Source organism: Dysidea avara, chromosome 7 (genome assembly GCF_963678975.1).
Source record: "Dysidea avara chromosome 7, odDysAvar1.4, whole genome shotgun sequence".
Classification (NCBI taxonomy): Eukaryota; Metazoa; Porifera; class Demospongiae; order Dictyoceratida; family Dysideidae; genus Dysidea; species Dysidea avara.
Window position 1 is genome coordinate 9441704 of NC_089278.1, and position 20661 is coordinate 9462364.

A 20661-nucleotide genomic window follows, 5' to 3' on the forward strand; every position below is an offset into this window, starting at 1 on the left:
TTGAAAGTGATAAAAATACTATGATCAGTTTAGATATACAATACAATACTACAACAGTGAAGATTGTGGTTCACAAGTCATGTAATAATGAGGTTTTGGCAGTAGATGAGTTTGATGTGGCATTAAGACATTCCTGAAGGTCGTCATAGTCAAGTAGCTCCTTCAGTGTTGATACTAAAGGAGTGAAGTACACTAGTCAACAATGTACTAAAACGCAATCATTGCACCTGTCTATACACAAGTACAACAGGGTGCATTGATAATATTACCCAGTATGGAGAAAAACTAGATTTTACAAAACCGATCCAAATAGCACATCAGGAAAAATCAAACTAACACCACCAGTGGATAGCTACACTATCGTACTACTAGTTTTGACCCTCAGTACTCTCAAACTACTTGAGGCTGGTTTTAACAGACGTCTTTTCTGGGTGGTGTGGAGTGCTCAAATGACCGTTTCAGGCCTTGTGAAGGACCTGGCTTGGCAAGAATCAGTGGTTTACTGGTGGACAGCCTTATAACATTGGCCAGACGTTTTCTCTGTTGATTTTGCTACATATCAGCTACTAAAGAGCCAGCACAATCCTGTAATCTCGTGTCTGGACTCCAATTGTGGTCTACCTCCATTTTGAGGTCTATCTCTTGCTCTCCCCACCACCTCCCACCCCTTTGTGAGCACTCGTGATACTACTTCGCTCGTCCAACTGCTCAGATTTTCTCTTATTTGGCGGGAAACTCTACAAGCAGCTACAAGTACTGGAAGAGCTCTAAAAGGTAATATATTAATGCACCTTTTTTGTGAATTTCATACACGTGCTTGCTATCTTTGGCAGACTTGAATTCTTTAAAATCGTTTATCTCGAAACTTCTAATGTGCGATTTGGATCGTTTTTCCAAAATCCAGTCACATATGTTGTTATATAGATAGGTACTTGAAATTTTAGAATCAACTATTCACTTGAGGAAATCTCAGCTGTAAGCTTGAAGTTAGTAATGCATCATCAAACATATATAGATCAAAATATTCAAGCCTACAGCACAATACCTGACTAAGAAGCAAGACCCATACTTCTCACCAGAAGTTTATACTACCTTGTTTGTGAACTATTATTGTCAACACTGGGTACCACACAATACATCCTAGGGTCATGTCATGGGACCAGTACAAATGGATGTTGAAATACTAGTGCCCACTGACACAAACAAATGCCATTTAAAAGTATGTGAAAAACTACATGGTTAACATCAAAAGTGACCAAGACAACATGACTCATTGTTGACAGACATGGCATGTTGCATGAGGAAAGGTGACATATACTACAATGTAATGGAAGCCATATAGCAGGTCTGGTAAACTACAATGTCCCAACTGATGTCTCAGTAATCAGTTTCTAGCAACTGACCTATATCATATTAATTAGGTTATGAATCACAAACATATGTAAGTTGTTTTTTAAAGGTTATATGGCTCAGCAATTCTATCAGAGCAATGTGTAAGAAATTGTCTATTTCCTCATGATACCTTAGCAAATCCTCCCAGGGGTTGTACTATGTCTCACAGATGAAGGTGTGGGCATATAAGTCCCACCACCTGCTGTTAGAGACGTGGACATTTTCCCTGTAGGTACCCATTGATGCTGGGTGGGCTGTTTCTCCAGTTGACACACGCATACACTGCACACAGACACACACACTCAACACTTGGTATAACTACACATGCAAAGATTCCAGTAGATGCATGCAGCACTACTATTGCTGTCCAGTAAACCAGCACTGTAGCGAATGTGCACCGCTGGTGGTAGCTAAATTCTTCTGGGGCAGGACTAGTAACCTACAGTGAGGTCTATATCATGTTATAAATAGACATTGTGGAATCATGACCCCAATTTGGGTGTACATTTCCCCAATTGGCACAGGTTGTTATTATACAGCTACAAACATCAGTGAGCATCAAACCTGGTTAAGTTCCAACCATTTACACACGCATGCATGCACACACGCACACACCTGCTTGTTCCCATTTACTGCTGGGAGCACACTGTAACAACACCATACTGAGTCCCTTCACTACCTCAGTGTAGTTGTGCTTATAATCATCTCTGTGTGTGATGTCATCACCGATTTCTGGGTTTAATATCACCGGTAGCAATACCAGAATCACCTGACTGATTATCTCATATCTGCTGCAACAAAAGTATGTATACTTGTTACACATTACACTGGTGATTAAGGAATATACCTAATACAACATACACATTTTCATTATACTCCAAATGTATGAAATACACACATAGGCTTATAAAAATTACATGCCAAGTTATGACTCAATAAAAAGGCTTTGTGTACAATCAAGAGTACAAATTATGTACTCTTGGAACAATATAGTCTCCTGGAAGCTAGTGTGTGAAGGTACTACTTTTGAGAGAGCTTCAGAAAAACCTGGTTAGTCTCTTTTGCAAGTATCCACTTTTAAAGCAATGAATCTACAATGGATGGACTAAAGAAAAGCTGTTCAAAATCAGCACACTGTGTGTGCATGCCACCACATCAACACATTTGGTATAAACTTGAATGTTTTAAGCACGCACATGCTGTTGCCATCATCCATAAGTTTCTCACTATCTGCTGTGCATGCCTTGACCATCCTCTTGGTAAATGCCAACAGACCAGTAATCAGTTCACCACTGCAACAGCAGTCAAAATCAAATATGTACATTGGCTTTCCACCTTCCTCATGTCCAGTAGACATGGCCCTAGCAACCATCTGTAAGATCTACATGATTGGTGTCAAATATCACACACATACCACATTACAATTACTCACCTTTAAGCCATACTCAAGATCAGAATCACTGAGACACTTTGAAGAGCAATTACTTAGTAGTTCGTAAGCATATAGTAGAGGACAGTGGTCTACATATTTATAAACACATAAATCAATAGCTTGTCTGCGTGTAGTGTCATTAGTGTGTGTGTGTGTGTGTGTGTGTGTGTGTGTGTGTGTGCGTGTGTGTGTGTGTGTGTGTGTGTGTGTGTGTGTGTGTGTGTGTGTGTGTGTGTGTGTGTGTGTGTGTGGCTGTGTGCGTGCATTTGTGTATTGTACGTGTGTGTAGGTGCATGTGTGTGTGTGTGGTGTACGTGTGTGTAATGAACATGTCTGTCACACATACCACCATTGGTGCAGATACTGTTGATAACCGCCGGGCTTGATGCAAGTTGGTATAGCAAGTTGACAACTAACAGGCGCATCCTTGTACATCCCCTCCTCAGTATGGGTCTGAGTATAGGAGACAGGGAAGATTCCTGGTAACACTCCAACTGATGCTCACTACAATCCTGAGCAAGGACCACCAGTATCTCCAGCGCATTAGATGTCACTACTGCCTCCTCTTCAAATGGTTGCTATATCAGAAGTTCATCATGTCAAAGAATAATAACAAAATATAATATTAATCACCATGCATACTCAAATCATATCGTAGTGATACAAACCCTTCCTACACTGTAGTGTACTGTCGAAGCACATGGTCAGAGTAAAACAGTTGTAAAGCCTCAGCAGTTGTGTTAACTAATATCACCAACCATAAACTTCTGGGATACTCTGTGGTTCAGGTAGTCTAGTGCAAGTTCTTTGGGTAGTACTACTAGTAACTTGCAGGAGACTGTACCAGATGAAAGTCAAGTACCCTAAGTCCCACTAGACCAAACCTACTATGCATGTAAGATGATGCTAGTTGGTTATTCAATTATCCCGTTACCACTAGGTCTCCATTAATTTTGCCAGCTGAACTGCTTACCCAGGATACATATGCACAAGCAAAGGTTAGTGCAAAGTCATAACTACCCAGTCTTTTTATTTAACAAGCGCACATAGGCGGGGGGGTTCCCCTCCTTAAAAAGGACAACAATTTCAGTAAAAAGGTATTAAGATAAAAGCTCAAAATTTTAGTAGCAAAAGTCACGGAACAGGCTTGGCAATTCAGCAGAAGCTGCACACACTACATACACATATATACATAAACAGATTGTGTACCATCTTACATGCAATGGTTCCATCAGGCGTAACAATGTGGTAAACAGGTTGTTGGGTTGTACACAGGAGTCACCACCAGGGGCTGTATTCTGTGGAAAATAGTTTGCTCCAGAGGAAAACGTATGATCACCATAGCTGCCAACCACAGATGATAAAGTACTGGTATCTCTATTGGCTGAGACCAGAACAGCTTTACTTAGTGAGGCAGCTCCCTCAGTCACCAGCCAAGTATTCTGTCGGTGTGGTCCCAGTTTGTCACCCAAAGGCACAAGGTCCAAAATGGAAGAAACAGAATTTGCTGAAGATTCCTGTGATAAAAAAAGCAACAATTACCATCATGATCTTAAGTACTGTAATACAACAGTCAGTTGACCTACCAATTTTAACTGACCTACCAGTTTTGATCCTTGATCACAATCCATCGGTCCATTCTCCATCTGCTCCATGCTATATGGTCCACTGTTGACCTCCATTGCCATAGGCCACTTATCATCTTTGTTGGAGAGTTTACTGCCATCTAACAACAGTGGTGGTTTGGAAGGGAACTCCGGACAGGATAAGAAGTGATCAAGAATGTGGCACCTCACAGTCTTACTGCGTCGTACTAGCTCCAACATAATATCCATTATATGAATGATTGCCTGTGCATTATCCATCCTCATGGGATCTTTAAACCTCTGGCCTATCCTGTCCTCGTCTGATGAAGTAAATGATGGTAGTAACCCCTCCAAACTACCACTGACCCAAGACTCCACAGATTTGCAATGGCTACCTTCTTGAGTCCTCTCTGTATAATACCTTTCTACCAGCTTCTCCAATACAAGTAAAAGTTTAATTCCTGAGTCACCATTTGTTATACTGAAACTGTTCAAATCAGAAATCCATTTTTGGGTAACAGGAATGTCAGGTAAATGTGCTGATCCCAGTAGACTTGCAAGACTCTGCTGTATATCACACTGTACCACAGGGTCCCTAAGAAATGGCGTTGAAGTGCCACTAGCTGGTAGCTCCCGAGATAAGAGGTAGGTACTCTTGTCTTCCTGTTCATCCATTGAAACAGTTTTGTGAGGTAATGATGTGCAAATCGATGGTGCCTTGGGAATCATCTCGCTGCTAAAATTTTGCTCCAACCAAGCAGAGTTGCTAACACATGTAACAGGACAAATTAAAGACAAAACACTTGCAGGTGACTTGCCAGTATCTGCAGTTTTAGTATTTCCAGTTTCAGTTGATTCATTGTTGAAAACACACCCTGCATGTACAACAGTGGTACGTTTCTCTATCTTGGGGTAGATACCCATGAGATGATTGAAAAGCTGGTGGCCTGTAGTGTCCAACAGAGGAACGTCAAGTTCCACAGACATTATATCATTCTGATTCCTGTACTGTAGCACGCCAACCGGAGTCTGGGTCTCTTGGTTGCACAATGCAACTGTGGTAGGATGTGCTGTTATGGGTGTACTGGTGTTAGGATGTGCTGTTATAGGTGTACTGGTGTTTACCGCTTTGCTGTACTTCAGTTGAGTCACTCTGGGTTTGGACTTTGATTTGCTGCAGCTACCGCTGTCCATTGAAAAACCATTTAGGGGATCAGAAACTGGAAACTCAGTACCAAAGTTTTTAAGATTCTTTTGGGCCTGCTTGGCTTCCTTGCAGCGCGCTGAAACAGGTGTCATCTTAATATCCGATTGCACTCTCACTTCTTCCACTAGGGGAGAAGTTTCATTCTTTGATGCTACCTTTTGCTGTTGCTCTAGATATTTACATTTCTCATGAGCATCTAGTGTTTCCTGTTCCTTAAACTCTAACATTGAAGTAAGTGACGTTATTTTTTCTTGTAATTCTTTTTCTTTCTCCTCCCACTTTGACTGCATTTGATTACGCATTTGCTGAATTGATGTCTCTTTGGCATGAAACTGAACTTCAGCTTGATTAAGTTTCTCTCGTAAAATCTTGACCTCGCCTACTTGTGAGTACTGTTCTTCCTGAAGTAGTTTAACCTTCTGTTCGAGGAGTCTGTTCTGTTTCACAGCTGTTTCCAGTTGTGCATCGACTGCAGTCACATTGCTAGTTTGGTGGCTGAGTCCTGTGTGAGTTGCCTGACTAAACGAGCTACAATGTGCAGAATTGACGGGCATGTTTGATGAAGTAGGCAATGGAAATTTGGGTGAAGAAGCTGTAGCATTGCTCGACTGTCTACAGTCATTGTTGTTCTCAAACTGCTCCAGTGCCTGAGTGCCTATTGCATCCAATAGCTCATCGTCGTCTAGTAAATCATCAGTTTCTTCGAATGGCTTGTGCTTTTTCAATGGTGGCTGGCTGGATGAAGATGTCTGCTGTCTCGCATTAACCGCAGGCGTGGTGGTGGTGGTCGTGTAAACAAAATTCCTCTTCATAGCTACACGCAGCCAGTATAAATAGTAGCTTAAATATATCCGAAGTGTACTAAAAACAGCCTTTCTAAATAAAGCACATCAACTTCTATATAATACACACCACCTATATTTTTTTTTGTTAACCTTCTATGTGTAAATTGTAAATTAAACTGAAGCACATCAAAGGTATATTGTACAACCGCTCATTCTACTAAACTTGCAAACCGGGGTAATTAACTAACAAGACACCGTACCATTTACGTATACTACCGCTATACTCTGTTACGCATTTAGGACTGAGAACGTGATCTTCGAATAACCATGAGCATCACTGTTCCCGAGGGCTTATCTGACCTCCTTCAAGACTTTGCTATTGTAGTCTTGAGGGAGAAACCGAGAGACCTGATTGAATTTGCCGCCAAGTATTTCACGGAGTTGCACGAAAGAGCCCAGGGTGGAAAACCTGAGGCGCAGAGGGAAGACACCGAAAAGCAGCTGTCACCCGAGAATTTGAAAGTGGTTATTACAGAAGAAAGCGGAGATATGGACGATGAAGGTATTTCTCGCCTGTAACTTTGTGAAATTTTTAAAAATCCTTTACAGCACACATTTATCTGGGGTCTGCATGACACCCACCACCCGGGGGACATTCGTACTTGTAGGGTTCCAATTAGTTCTAAAATGCTTCAGTAAATGTCTTCCATATAATAGTTACAGCATTATGTGCTACATTAGTTGCATGTAACCAAGGAATTGTATTGTTTTTAACAGTTAGTCTGATATGCTTTTCAAAGCTATTAAATCTATACACACACTTGCACTCAACAGCAAGTGTGTGTTAGTTAATCTTGATACTTATAGCATCCAAGTGAAATCTCCTTTGAATTCTGGTAGTGCCCCTTTATTATTTTGATTAGAAGCATATTAAAGTCATCGAACCTCTGACACTCAAAGGCTCTAATCAGAGGAATTCACAAACTCATTTGTGTTAAATAATAAATTATAGTAGGTGTATGTTAACATATAGCAATAGGTTGTAATGAGCATCTGTAGTTTTGTAAATGATGCAACGTTTAGGATTTATAAACATTGAATAATGACCTGAAATAATGTGAAATACCACCGCTTGACATAATTATTGGTGATTGTTGTAGTTCTTAGTGGTGGTATTTCAAGGACCTATCCACAAATGTTTTAATGGCATTTTAAAAGGTATTACCTATGAACTATTGCTTAGCAACAGCAACTAGTTGAAGTGGTGTTTAATTGGAGTTTATTTTACATGTTATGTTCTTTAAGTTTCTGGTGTTGTTTTGGGTTGAGAAATAAAGTGTTTCTTGTCAAGCTGCCCGATTTCTAACAATGGTTAAACTCACAGCTTGTTGAAAGAATATATGTGACAGATTTATAGGCTTCAAATGTTTAGATAATGAGGTTGTCAAATCCTTAAAGTTTCTCTCACCCTTCATCTACAAATCCAGTCATTATTGAAGTGTCCTCATTAAAGTTGACGTACTGGTTGCAATCCTATCAACAAGTTCTCATCCTTCGCATAGTTAGTTGTAGTCACTGTGTGAATCTACATAGAATCTTGCCATAGAGTTACTATTGAGTCTCATTGTATATGCAATTCACTATGCCAATGCAATTTATAAAGAAACTGCCCCCAATACTACGACTGTTTTATTAGAAAGCTAGGGTGTACACAGGTTGGCATTTCGGCTGCAAATCGGGTGCCAATAATGTGATGTAAAATTTTGCTGAGGCATGAGGCAAATAATGTTATTTAAAGGTTTTGCTGTTACTAACTTGAGGAATGAGCAAGAGGCTTCAATTCTTTATATAAAAATTGTACCATAGGCTCAAAATTATGCATGCTAATTTAAACCCAGAAATTTTAACTTAATAAATACACATGCCTTGCACAAAGCGCTGTAACTTTTGAAGTGTCCATCCTATGGCTACACAATTTACGTCATTCTACTTGTGATGTAACAAGGATTAAAATGATACCTAGGGCAAAACCCTAACACTAGATGGTGAGGCCAAAACTATCTGTGAAATTACTTTTCGGTAAGGAAACACGCAAACCATTTACATACCTTTATAAAATGGTCTATAACTCGATGGTGGTTGCTCCTATCACCTTGCAACAACTTCTGTTCGATTTGCTATTAAATTTTCTATCAGGCCACGTGAATAAACCCATAATCAAAATTAAACATCTTGCAAGAATTTTGAAACACGGAGACGCGACTCATCGCTTCATAACCAGTAAGCCACTGTAGTTACAGTGTACATTTAACCTTCTCCAAGTAGCCCAGTGAACAGACTTTTAATCGATGTACATTTGTAGGCTGTAAGAATCAAGTTACCCCACCTAGTGTTACCATGCGTGCCCATATCGTGCAAACATGCATTCCCCAAAAGTTCTCTTGGGTTTAAGGGTTAAGCTAAATATTTACACCCTTTTTTTGATAAATTTTTACATGGAAGTATAGATACTAGAATGCATAATGGATTGGAAACACAATACATTTTACGGTTATGGGTTCGATACAGTCACGTGATGACATTTACAGGACAAAGCAGCATTTTCAATAGGTACAATACATTTTTGTTGAGTTCGCCCAGAGTTTTCTCAACAACAAGATGTCCTGTTCACTTCATTGATATTTCATTTGTACTCTCGAAGGTATGAGTTTTTCGTTATTGTAGCATTGTAATACTAGACTCGTAGAAACCTTACTTTTTGTGGGTTGTAAATCCCACAAAAATTACTGTCATGTAGCCATTCGTTTGCTTCGTTTACAGATAGTAACTGCTGCACCGAACTAGAAATAATTACATGCACTTATTACAATGTGGCGAAATTGTTCAGCGCTTCTAGAACTTCGTATGTGATACGTCATATATACTAAAACCCCCACACTGGTTTTTAAACACTAACCTTCAGTCACAAACCAATAAATAACTATATCCTTTAGCAATAATTTAACACTTGATAAAACCTGTAATAATAGAACAACTGTAATTTGGTAACGTTGCCATAAATCACGTGACCGTATTGAGCCCGTAACCGTGAAATGTATTGTGTTTCCAAGCCATTATGTATTCTAGTATTTCCAATCCATTATGTATTCTAGTATCTATGATGGAAGTTATCAACTAGAAACAGGCCTACGGCAATGATCATTATAGACAATAGCCACAATCACAAAATTTGATTTCATAATTTCAAAATGAATGTTGCCTGTAGTTTTTTTTTACACATGGAACCAGGAGATAACAAGTAGTACACATACCATGACAATGTTAAATACACTCCAACAAGTAGACCAAAAATTTTAAAATTCAAGCACTAATAGGCTTATTTGTATTACTATAGGCATTTGCCTTTTCCAAATTTATAAACACTATATAGGGAAGCACAATCTTGCCCAATAACGTCCCCACATTAGCTCCCCACATTAGCTCGGTCATTGTTTTATGATGTCAGAAAACATCATATCATCCATTACAGGCTTCCGTATCTGATATACAAACAATAAATGGCATTTCCTTTCTTCCTATTACCTGCAATTAGTTGACTATTTACCTACAGAGGATGAATGATGTTTTAATTAAATATTTGGACACCGATTCCTTCCCTGTTCTTGTGACGTCATGGTTGGGGTTCTAATTTCCTCTATGAATATCAGTGTGCAAAATAACTAATGCTGGCATGTTTCTTTTTGTATGCTGGGCTTTATAGACATTTTCTAGGTACTACATTATTAGTGTATTGTGTGAGTCTGTACTTGATGACAGCATACACAGAAGTCATATCCTTTATATATTGATGTACAAATATAATTGATCTTTTTGTAATTACTTCTGACTGTCTGTTCTCTAAAAGTATCTTTTGGCACTCTGATTCAGTCAAGCAATTGGTCCGTCTTCTAATGAAGAGTAGCTGTCTTGAAATTTATATCCTGTGAAAGAGCAACAGTAAAGAATTCTGAATAGTTTGCATGTAACATGACAGTTATATGAATTTCATTCTAGTGAACTGCTCTACTGTGCATGCTTTTTAGCTGTAATGTCCTCCGTAACTAGACACATGTATATGATGCTAGCAAGAGTTCATAATGAACTCTTTGTTATGATTATGTAGAGACGTTACATTACCCGTGCTCTCAATGTGAGCACACTTGAGGGTAACAGTGGAGTGCAAACAGTCACATCTTCAGTTGTGAATTGCTCTGTTCCACTAACTAACATTCCATTGGTTGTTGTAGCAGTGTACTGCAAGTAGTTACACTTCAAGAACTTTGGAATTTATAGTGTTTCCTCTTGGTATCGTTACCCTAATATAATGAGATCAAATTTCTGATACATTGATTGTCTGCCCTAACATGGATTATTTTGTACATAGTTGATGGCTAGGAACTGATCCTATACATATGTTGGTGATTTCTTTGCATAATGATAGAAAGTATTGAGTAGTATTTTTAGACAAGAAATAGATAGCCAGCAGGATGGCTTGTCTCAAGAGTTTGAATTTGGTTGGTTTGTTCCCGAGGCTGAAAAGTAAAGCCCCTTGCCACCACCCCCAGCACAATGCTGGACATCTGAAACCAACCATTACACGAGTGAATAGCAAGTTTAAGATCTGATCTTAAGTAGACATGATTGATCTGTTGCTCTCTTCACATGTACACCTTCATCTTCCTAACACGTGTAGAATGTTCATCTTCCTAACACATGTAGAATGTACACTTTTTAAAGTGTCAAATTCATTGGAGGACATAAGACAGGTTCCTTGCTAGTTGCCACTGCAAGTGGGACTAGTAGACTGTGCCATGACTTGCAGTTTACATCAATCCATTCAAAGAGAAAGAATGCAATTAACTTGTAGAGACACGATGTATGTCTCGTTTGATTTTTAGTATTGTTGCAAGGAAGCTAGTACCTGATCACTGGCAAATACTGAATAAGTATTTTGTAGTTGCATTTCCCATATTTCAATTCTTGAGCGTTGAATATTTAAATTGCATTTAAATGTCCACTTGAGCAAATTTACTGGAACATTTCCAGGAAGGACATTTTTTTTTGTTATTACCTGTACATGTGTTAGCTACTTTTTAAACTGACTATTGTGATAGAAAGGTAAGACATACTCTTTGTGATGTTTCATTTGAGGATGTTGACCTCTCCTTACAAGACTTGAAACTTTGCGAATGCACATTTTAAAAGAAGACGGATAACAAGACACTTATTCTTTGACAAAACAGAGATAGACAGTACAATAGTATGCAGGAAACACTACAATCACTTTAAACCTTAGCTCTCAGTTTATCGTCACTCCAGAATAGATGAGAATGAACAGTACAAAATAGCTAGTTCCTTTGAACAAGTTACGGGGAGTCTATCAAGACATTCTACAAATGATGACCACCCAGAAAGGTCTCATCGACTGGATACGCCTGTGCCAAAGCAAGAATATAGATCTTTACTGGCATTAGTGACTAGTTCCTTTGAGCAAGTTGCTTGGAGTCCATCATTCTACAAATGATGATCAACCAGAAAGGTCTCATCGACTGGATACGCCTGTGCCAAAGCCAGAATATAGATCTTTACTGGCATTAGTGACTAGTTCCTTTGAGCAAGTTGCTTGGAGTCCATCATTCTACAAATGATGATCACCCAGAAAGGTCTCATCGACTGGATACGCCTGTGCCGAAGCAAGAGTATAGATCTTTACTGGCATTAGTGACTAGTTCCTTTGAACAAGTTGCAGGGAGTCCATCATTCCACAAATGATGACCACCCAGAAAGGTCTCATCGACTGGATACGCCTGTGCCGAAGCAAGAGTATAGATCTTTACTGGCATTAGTGACTAGTTCCTTTGAACAAGTTGCAGGGAGTCCATCATTCCACAAATGATGACCACCCAGAAAGGTCTCATCGACTGGATACGCCTGTGCCGAAGCAAGAGTATAGATCTTTACTGGCATTAGTGACTAGTTCCTTTGAGCAAGTTGCTTGGAGTCCATCATTTAATGATGATCACCCAGAAAGGTCTCATCGATTGGATACGTCTGTGCCGAAGCCAGAATATAGATCTTTACTGGCATTAGTAACAAAATAGCTAGTTCCTTTGAGCAAGTTGCAGGGAGTCCATCATTCTAGAAATGATCACCCAGAAAAGTCTCATCGACTGGATACGCCTGTGCTGAAGTAAGAGTATAGATCTTTACTTACTGGCATTAGTGACATGTTGCAGCTTTTGACCTTAGCTATGTTTATCGTCACTCCAGAATAGATTAGATTGAACAATAAAAATGGCAAGTGCCTTGGAGCAAGTTAGCCCATTAAGACATTCTGTAAGTATAGAAATGGTGTCCACCCAGAGAAGATTAATAGACTGGATTTGCGTACATTAAAGTAACATACTGTAGCAGCATCTTGCTAGGCAATAGCACCATCTTGCTATTTTTATACTCTGCAGTATTTTAGGGAAAAAGAGACCAGGGCAATCACCCCTAGTCTACTTGAGAAATATGCTGGACCATTTTCAGCATTGTGTACAGTGAAACAAGGGGCACAAGGCATCAGTGACATGTACAGGTTTATTGTAACAATTTTATGCTCTGCAATATTTAGTGTGTTACCAGCCGAATAGCTTGACTAACGGAAAGCAGCAATGATGTGTCCATTTTTATTCGAGCTCATTTTTATTTAAGGGACAGCAAACCTCCATCCATAAAAGCAAGAAGAACCTTTCATCAAAATGTTTGAAGAGTGAAAAAGCAACTCACTTTATGACAAACTTGAACAAGGCAGTAATTGAGATGAGAGCACCTCTTGGTCTGTAACAGCACAGTGGAATAATAATATATTTTCTTGTACTGCTCAGGGAAACTCCACATGGATGTCATTACTAGCAAGTGCCCACATGATACTCATGAGATGTCATGTTAAAGATCAAGTGTTACCAATGTTTGGGGATGCAGGAGATGATTACACCATTACTTGCGTAGTTGCTGAACTGAACTTGAAAAACATCCCTGTCCTGAATCTTAGGAAATAGATTAATTTAAGCTTATATTGCTTAAATTATATGGACTTTTACAGTCAGAAGGATACTCTCAGAAGTGTTGTGTTTATGTCACAATTCTGTGAGCCTTTAAAGGAAACATTTCTACCACTGGCAGATTGGATTCGTCTTTACTGGAGCAAGGGCACATCTTCACTGGCATCAGTGACATCTACATTACAGCAGGTTTAGTGAAAGTTTTATGCTCGGCAATGTTTAGGAATCGAATGAGCGCAGGATGAGTTTCATGAACAGACCAACAAAACATTTTTTGTACTTGTTATGGCATTGAAACGTTGAATACTAAGCTGAAGTGGTCTGGTCCGTGGACAACCCCAAGACAAGCAAAAGATAACATAGAATAGAAGCCCCATTGTATAAGAACACTTTTGTAAAAGTTTAGCAAAAAATATCGAAAGTATACTAAATGAGTAGGCAAAGGGTGCAGGAACTATTTAACTGCAAATAAAGAGAAACCACAGGTTGTATGTCTGTGAAAGTGATGCAAACAGGTGCTTGTTACCAGCTGAATAACTTGACTAAAAAGAAAGTGTGCATTTTTTTGAGACCATTTTTATTTGAGGGATAGATATACACACCACAAGAGATAGCAGGCCCTCCCTCCATCCATAAAGCAAGAAGACTTTAATATGTTTGAGGAGTAAAAAAGCTGCTCACTTTACAACAAACTTTGTGGACAAGTCAGTAAATGCACAGTGGAATAATAATATATTTTCTTGTACTGCTCAGGGAAACTCCACATGGATGTCAATACTATAGCAAGTGCCCAGATGATACTACTAATGAGATGTCATGTTAAAGATCAAGTGTTACCATTCTTTGACAACACTGGAGATGGTTACACCATCAATACTGCAAGTCATTGTAAGATCCAGCCTTAACGATCGCTTGACAAGAAGCTACACTCCAGTGCTTGGGGGCAAACAGAGAATGATTCCACCCCTAATGGCTCAACTCATATATGATGGATGATGGGTCACTTGGACTAGTAGTGTTATTTTTATAGCTATTGATTTAAAATACATACATGTTCAAGTGACCGACAGTTTTATGCATGGACGCATAATAAGATATTTGTAGGCAAGGAAATGATTGTGTATTGTTTCAAGCTACAAGCAGCTGCAATTATAGTATAAGACTCTTGTCTGTGGTAGTTTTCTGAATCTTTAGATGGTGCATTAATTTGAGCCTAAATGTCGTGCTAAAGACGTTACAGTCAGAAGGATACTCTCAGAAGTATTGTGTTCATGTCACAATTCTGTGAACCTTGAGAGGAAACATTTCCACCACTGACGAGATTAGATTCATCTGCTGGATCAATGGAACATCTTTACTGGCTGGCATCAGTGACATCTGCAATCTTTTTTTTAGGAATAAAGAGCCCAGGGCTTGCTGCCCTATACCACCACCCCCAGTATTCTACTTGTAGTAAAATACTGGACAACTAATCCAACACTGTACTGATTGTCAGATTAGTACGCTAAACTCGTTGACTACAGACATTAACTATCAATCAGCAATATAGTGAACTGGTGCTGTTGAACTAACAAACAGTGTGCAAGAAGAAAGGAACATAAAAAATCATTACAGCTATCGATTCTTTGTTTTCACAGAATTACAATTAAATTTGTCATTAAACCTATGTAGCAAGCTGGTATTCAGTTGAATACGTAGCACATAAAAGAGATTATAAATTTGTTCCTTTTCTAATATTTTCATGACACGAATGAGGAGACTGTAAAACAAAACAGAATTACACCAGGTCTCAATTCACTTTGAAGGATGGGTAGAGAACAATCCTTTACAGGAAAGCAGTAGGAGTAAATAGTAGACTACAAATCGTGAGTCCAGAAATTATGCAGTGTGTGTAGTTTCTTACTAGTAATGATGGAACTTCAGGGGATTCCATTTAATAACACTGTACTCATTGAGAACAAGAAGCTCTTTAGAAGAGCAAATGTCGTTACATCTACTTGGGAGGACATGGAACAATCACCTGCTGCATATTTACCTACAGATAATAAACACTTGTATCTGAGATGGACAGGACATAGTGTGCAGTACAATTCCTTTTGTCACAGAAAACAGCTTGGCTCAGGTGACAGCTGTGCATATTGCAGAGGGTTCATCAAGACATTCTATTAGTAAAAGAGTTATCGACTGGATACGCCTATGCCAAAGCAAGAGCAGATTTTACTGGCATCAGTGACATTGTAGCAAATACTTAATACTCTTGTGTTGTTTTTATTGTGTTGTTTTTATTTAACTTAAAATAAGTACATAGTTGCAATGCTCAAGCAACTGACATGGATGCATAATAAGATATCTGCAGGCAAATCTATAATTGTTAATTGTATCATGCTACAGTGATTCTATAAGATCAATATAGCTGAATTGAACTTGAAAAACATCCCCTGTTCTTAATCTTAAGAAGCAGAGCCTTGAGAGGAAACATTTCCACCATGACAGATTGGATTAGTCTGTGCAGGAGCAAGGGTACATCTTTACTGGAGACAGTGACATGTACATTACAGCAGGTTTAGTGTAAGTTTTGTACTCTGCAATGTTTTAGGAATAAAGAGCCAAGGGCTTGCAAACTAAACTGTTATGTAAACTGGTATGACTTCAATCACTTCGATTCTTAGCGATGCATCAAGTAGGGCGTCATAGTTGACACACACACGGAAGATTCATTTTCATTGCAAGGTAGACGGTACTAATACTAAAAATTACTAAACTACGTAATTATAACAAGTAGATGCGTTTCCAGAAATTCTTGACATTGCATACTTAAATTACATTTCAATGTCTACCTGAGTAATCTACTTGGGAAAGAGGACATTTTGTGGCAGAGTTATTACCTGTATATGTGTTAGCTACTCTATTGTGATATGAGGGACAAGAAGTGCTCCTTGTGATGACATCATTTGAGGAGGCTGCTCTTGTGGTAGGTACCTCTCCTTATAAGTCAAGACCCTGAGAACAATTTTGAACAACAGAATCAGCTAATTACTGAAGCTTTTGCAAGTGCACATTTAAAAGGAGACGGATAATAAATAAACACTTGTTTTTTCAACAAATCAGAGATGGACAGGATGTAGTATGCAGTGAGTATCTAGGAGAACAACACTTTGATATGTCTAGACTTGGTAGTGGCATAAGGAGACCTTAAGTCAGGAGACATGTTAACATGAGCACCAATGACTTGTTAAGGACTATGACAAAGTGACATTGTGACATTACAGCATTGTCACTTCTTGCTGCATTAGTGACAGTACAGCAAGTATTTTATACTCTGCATTTAATATGTACATAGCTGCAATACTCAAGCGACTGACAGTTTATGTCTCGGTGGTGGTGTAAAGAGGCCTCTTGTCAGGAGGTGAATCAACATGAACATGAATAACAAACTGAGGACTTTAAAGATCATAGAGCAAGAAAATGAGGTCATTGCTGGTTAGGCAAGCTATTTGTTGTTGCAAATTGTTTTCAACTGTTCATGGCAGCTTAGTTAATTTATGTGCCAGGTGACTGCCATATAAAAGAGCATGTCTTACAAAAAAAAATCAGTTGAGAACAATACTCGAGGTATGGCTCAACTTCGGATTGGTAATAGGCGACTGTTAGTAAGGAGAAGACGTGTTAACATGAACATGAATGCTCATGACTTGTTGAGGATCATAGAACAAGAAAATGAGCTAATTGCAGGTAAGGCAAGCTAATTGTTATTGCAAATTGTTTTCAACTGTTCATGGCAGCTTAGTTAATTTATGTGACTCTACCAAGTAAAGCAGGCATGTGTATTTAAGCAAGGCACTTGAAGTCAAAAGATTCCTTTTATGCCGCGGTATAACAAACAACTTAGCTCAGGTTGTCGTTGTCACTCCAGAGTAGAGTAGAATGGCTAGCGCCATGTTAGAACTTGGAGCATATTACAGAGAATTCATCAAGACATTCTAACAGTGAACAGTGGTGTCCACCCACTGTTCAATTGACTGTGACTGGACAATTGACTGGATTCGTCTATGCCGAAGTAAGGACTGGCATCAGTGACGTATACATTACAACTAGTATTTTATACCCTACAATATTTTAATCAGACAATACACAGAAGAAAATGTTTGACTTGAAACATATACATAGTTGCAATGATGCTGCAGTGATTCTATAAGATTGATATAGAGTATTATGCATAGACTCTTGCCTGTATACTTGCTGAATTGAATTTGAAGAACATCCCCTTGTGTATTAATTTGAGCCTAAATAATATGCTAAAGATGTTACAGGATACTCTCAGAAGTGTTGTGTTCATGTCACAATTCTGTGAACCTTGAGAGGAAATATTTTCACCACTGACAGATTGGATTCATCTATGCAGGAGCAAGGGTACATCTTTACTGGCGTGCTGCCCTATACCACCACCCCCAGTATTCTACTTGTAAAATACTGGACAACTAATCCAACACTGTACTGATAGTCTGACTAGTAAACTGGTGTGACTTGCAGTCACGTAATTCCCTCCAAACAAGCTAAAGATCCTGGATTAGAGACTGGAGTGCACATCCATGGTCATTGCTAATTATGTACTTTTAGTTTGTAGTTGTATTTAATGCCCACTTCTTGAGCATTGCATACTTGAATTATACTCCAGTGTCTACTCAAGTGATTTACTGGAGCATTTCCAGGAAGGACATTTTTTGCAGCAAGGTAATTACTGAATGTGTAGACAAATACATAATTAACCCACAGGTAGCACTTCTTCTGTGTTAAAATCCTGTTTTAACAAGAAACTATGCTACAGTGCTACCGTTTATGGGACAAGTAAGGGGTGACTCCACCATCAGTACCCCTTTGATGGGTCACTAAGACTAGTAGCGTTATTATTTGCCTGTGAGAATTTGTGATTTCTCATACACCATGTTTACTGTAATACACCTTGACTGTGTATGTACAGTACCTTTTGATTGTTGTATGGCCACAAATCAATTTGCCTGACTGTCTCAAGATCTGCTTCCTCTTTATCACACTGTAGGTAGCTGCTGCCTTCTACACCTTTCACCTCTGATCCTTGACTGAGGCTGTTGTACCTAACGTGTTTAAAGTCACTGTGACAGACATTCATCTGGCCAATAGTACAATATTATAGTAACCCTTATTGTCTATTCATGAATAGCATGTACCTATTTTGTTTTGTTTTTCTGCTTATCCAATTGCAAGAGTGTCAAGTTTCTCACCTAGGTAAGTTGTAGATCCTGCTAAAATGATCTCTCAGCCATCACTGTATCAATGAAATCATCTTCAGTAGACCACATGAAGCCAATATCTTCTCAGCACAACAGAGCTACAACTCATTCTACTAAACTAATGAACTGGGCTAAAATTTTCCAGTTGTTGCCCTTTTGTACTGGAAAAAATGTTCTACAATAGCAATAAATTACCTATTTATGAGAATGCAAAAAAAAATTTTTCTGTAACCTGAGTCTGCACTCCCAAGAGAAAGATAACAAGTTCTCTTTGTAGTCTCACATGATAGGATTCTATAAACCAGGTATGCTAGATGGTGCATACATTATTGTAGTAGTGGTGGACACCTGGGTGGCCAGCTACCAAATAAAACTATGGGCTTCAAGAAACATGGCTACTCCTCTTATAAAATTGACCACAACTAATTTGCTTATGGTGGGCCAATTACAAGCAATGCTGCTTGTCATGTTTTGTTATACCTACTAAAGCTTGATGTAAATAACTAACCCATTCCAATGACAATTACTCTGTAAACTTGGGAGTAGGATATGCTTCAGCAGCAAGCCTACCTAACTGTAACAGCCAAGGAGTCACTGGACTGTATTACCCAGCTATGGAAAATCATTGTATCATCTCAAGAAATCCATCTTGTACCTTTAATAGTTCCAGGGTATGGGTACTAGCTTTGTGAGAAACCACAGGTCTGTGTACTGCAGACACAGTGCTGGAAATCACATCTGTGGAATAATAATATGATATGTTGCAGAGTCACCACACAACGCTTCTAGGAGAATCTGTGGTATAAAGTTGGTAGGTTGCTGTCGAGAAATTTGGCATTACAATAAGTTGAGGTCTTTAGCCAGGCACGTCTTACTGAATACACACTAAGAGGAGGGTCTTACATTGTGTGATATACATACTCTTGGAGGAATCACATTTACTTCCAGTGTAGAGAAGCGTTTTATAGTTGAAACACACAGACAGCAAGCCAAGTCTTGTCCCACAATGGCATACATTGTGGAACAGATTGTAGCATAGATTATTATTCATAAGCACTTTTGCTTTTGCAATTGCTGAATTGGGAGCTGTCTAGCAATGTCATGGATAGGTTTCCTTTAACTACATGAACTGCACAGCATGACCAGTTTTGAGGTTAAGGTGTGTGGCCAGCTGGCTATAGAGAAGGTTATAGTCTTATTATTATTATTATTATTCTGATTTGTCAAAAAAGACAGGGTATGCAAAACCTTGTCGTTTGTTGTGTTTGTTGGCAACACACACCTGCGTTGCCTTGTCTTCTTGTTTGCTGGTTTATTGTCACCTTGTTTTATGTTCATCCCGTGTTCTCACCTTGCTCAGTTATAGTAGGGGCGTGCGCCAGGTGACCGCCATATAAAAGAGCATGTCTTACAAAAAAAATCAGTTGAGAACAATACTCGAGGTATGGCTCAACTTCGTATTGGTAATAGGCGACCGTTACTAAGGAGGAGACGTGTTAACATGAATGCTCATGACTTGTTGAGGATCATAGAACAAGAAAATAAGCTAATTGCAGGTAAGGCAAGCTAATTGTTATTGCAAATTGCTTCCAGCTGGGAACAGATTGTAGCATAGATTATTATTCATAAGCACTTTTGCTTTTGCAATTGCTGAATTGGGAGCTGTCTAGCAATGTCATGGATAGGTTTCCTTTAACTACATGAACTGCACAGCATGACCAGTTTTGAGGTTAAGGTGTGTGGCCAGCTGGCTATAGAGAAGGTTATAAATCATCTTATGCAAAACCTTGTCGCTTGTTGTGTTTGTTGGCAACACACACCTGCTGTGTTTGTTCATCCCGTGTTCTCACCTTGCTCAGTTATAGTAGGGGCGTGCGCCAGGTGACCGCCATATAAAAGAGCATGTC

The 20661-nt window shown here is 39.0% G+C and overlaps 2 protein-coding genes across 4 annotated transcripts in view; one reads left to right on the forward strand and one right to left on the reverse strand.

The window, feature by feature from the left end:
- LOC136259905 (uncharacterized) lies at positions 1 to 6691 on the reverse strand. 3 transcript variants are annotated; one of them, XM_066053466.1, is made up of 8 exons: positions 6553 to 6691; positions 4429 to 6493; positions 4042 to 4341; positions 3171 to 3402; positions 2825 to 2913; positions 2589 to 2773; positions 2008 to 2183; positions 1 to 174 (listed from the first exon to the last, which is right to left on the reverse strand). In XM_066053466.1, the coding sequence occupies exons 2-8, from the start codon at positions 6427 to 6429 to the stop codon at positions 71 to 73; spliced, it is 3087 nt and encodes a 1028-aa protein (XP_065909538.1). In that variant the 5' UTR covers positions 6430 to 6493; positions 6553 to 6691; the 3' UTR covers positions 1 to 70. The 3 variants fall into 3 exon arrangements, with proteins under 3 accessions (XP_065909538.1, XP_065909539.1, XP_065909537.1); XM_066053467.1 differs by having other exon boundaries at positions 2008 to 2180; positions 4429 to 6691; XM_066053465.1 differs by having other exon boundaries at positions 4429 to 6691.
- Positions 6683 to 20661, forward strand: part of LOC136259939 (cAMP-dependent protein kinase type II regulatory subunit-like) — a 24197-nt gene continuing 10218 nt past the window's right edge. Inside the window, exon 1 of the mRNA XM_066053515.1 lies at positions 6683 to 6964. Within this exon, the coding sequence (XP_065909587.1) occupies positions 6730 to 6964 (235 nt within the window). The 5' untranslated portion in view covers positions 6683 to 6729. The remainder of the gene's footprint in view (positions 6965 to 20661) is intronic.

Coding starts and splice junctions, on each gene's coding strand:
- LOC136259905 (XM_066053466.1), bottom strand. CDS start 6,429: ATGAAGAGGAATTTTGTTTACACGACCACCACCACCACGCCTGCGGTT. Junction 2,774..2,824: donor ATCTTGAGTATGGCTTAAAG/GTGAGTAATTGT, acceptor CCAATCATGTAG/ATCTTACAGATGGTTGCTAG. Junction 175..2,007: donor CAGTAAATGGGAACAAGCAG/GTGTGTGCGTGT, acceptor TCACTCCTTTAG/TATCAACACTGAAGGAGCTA.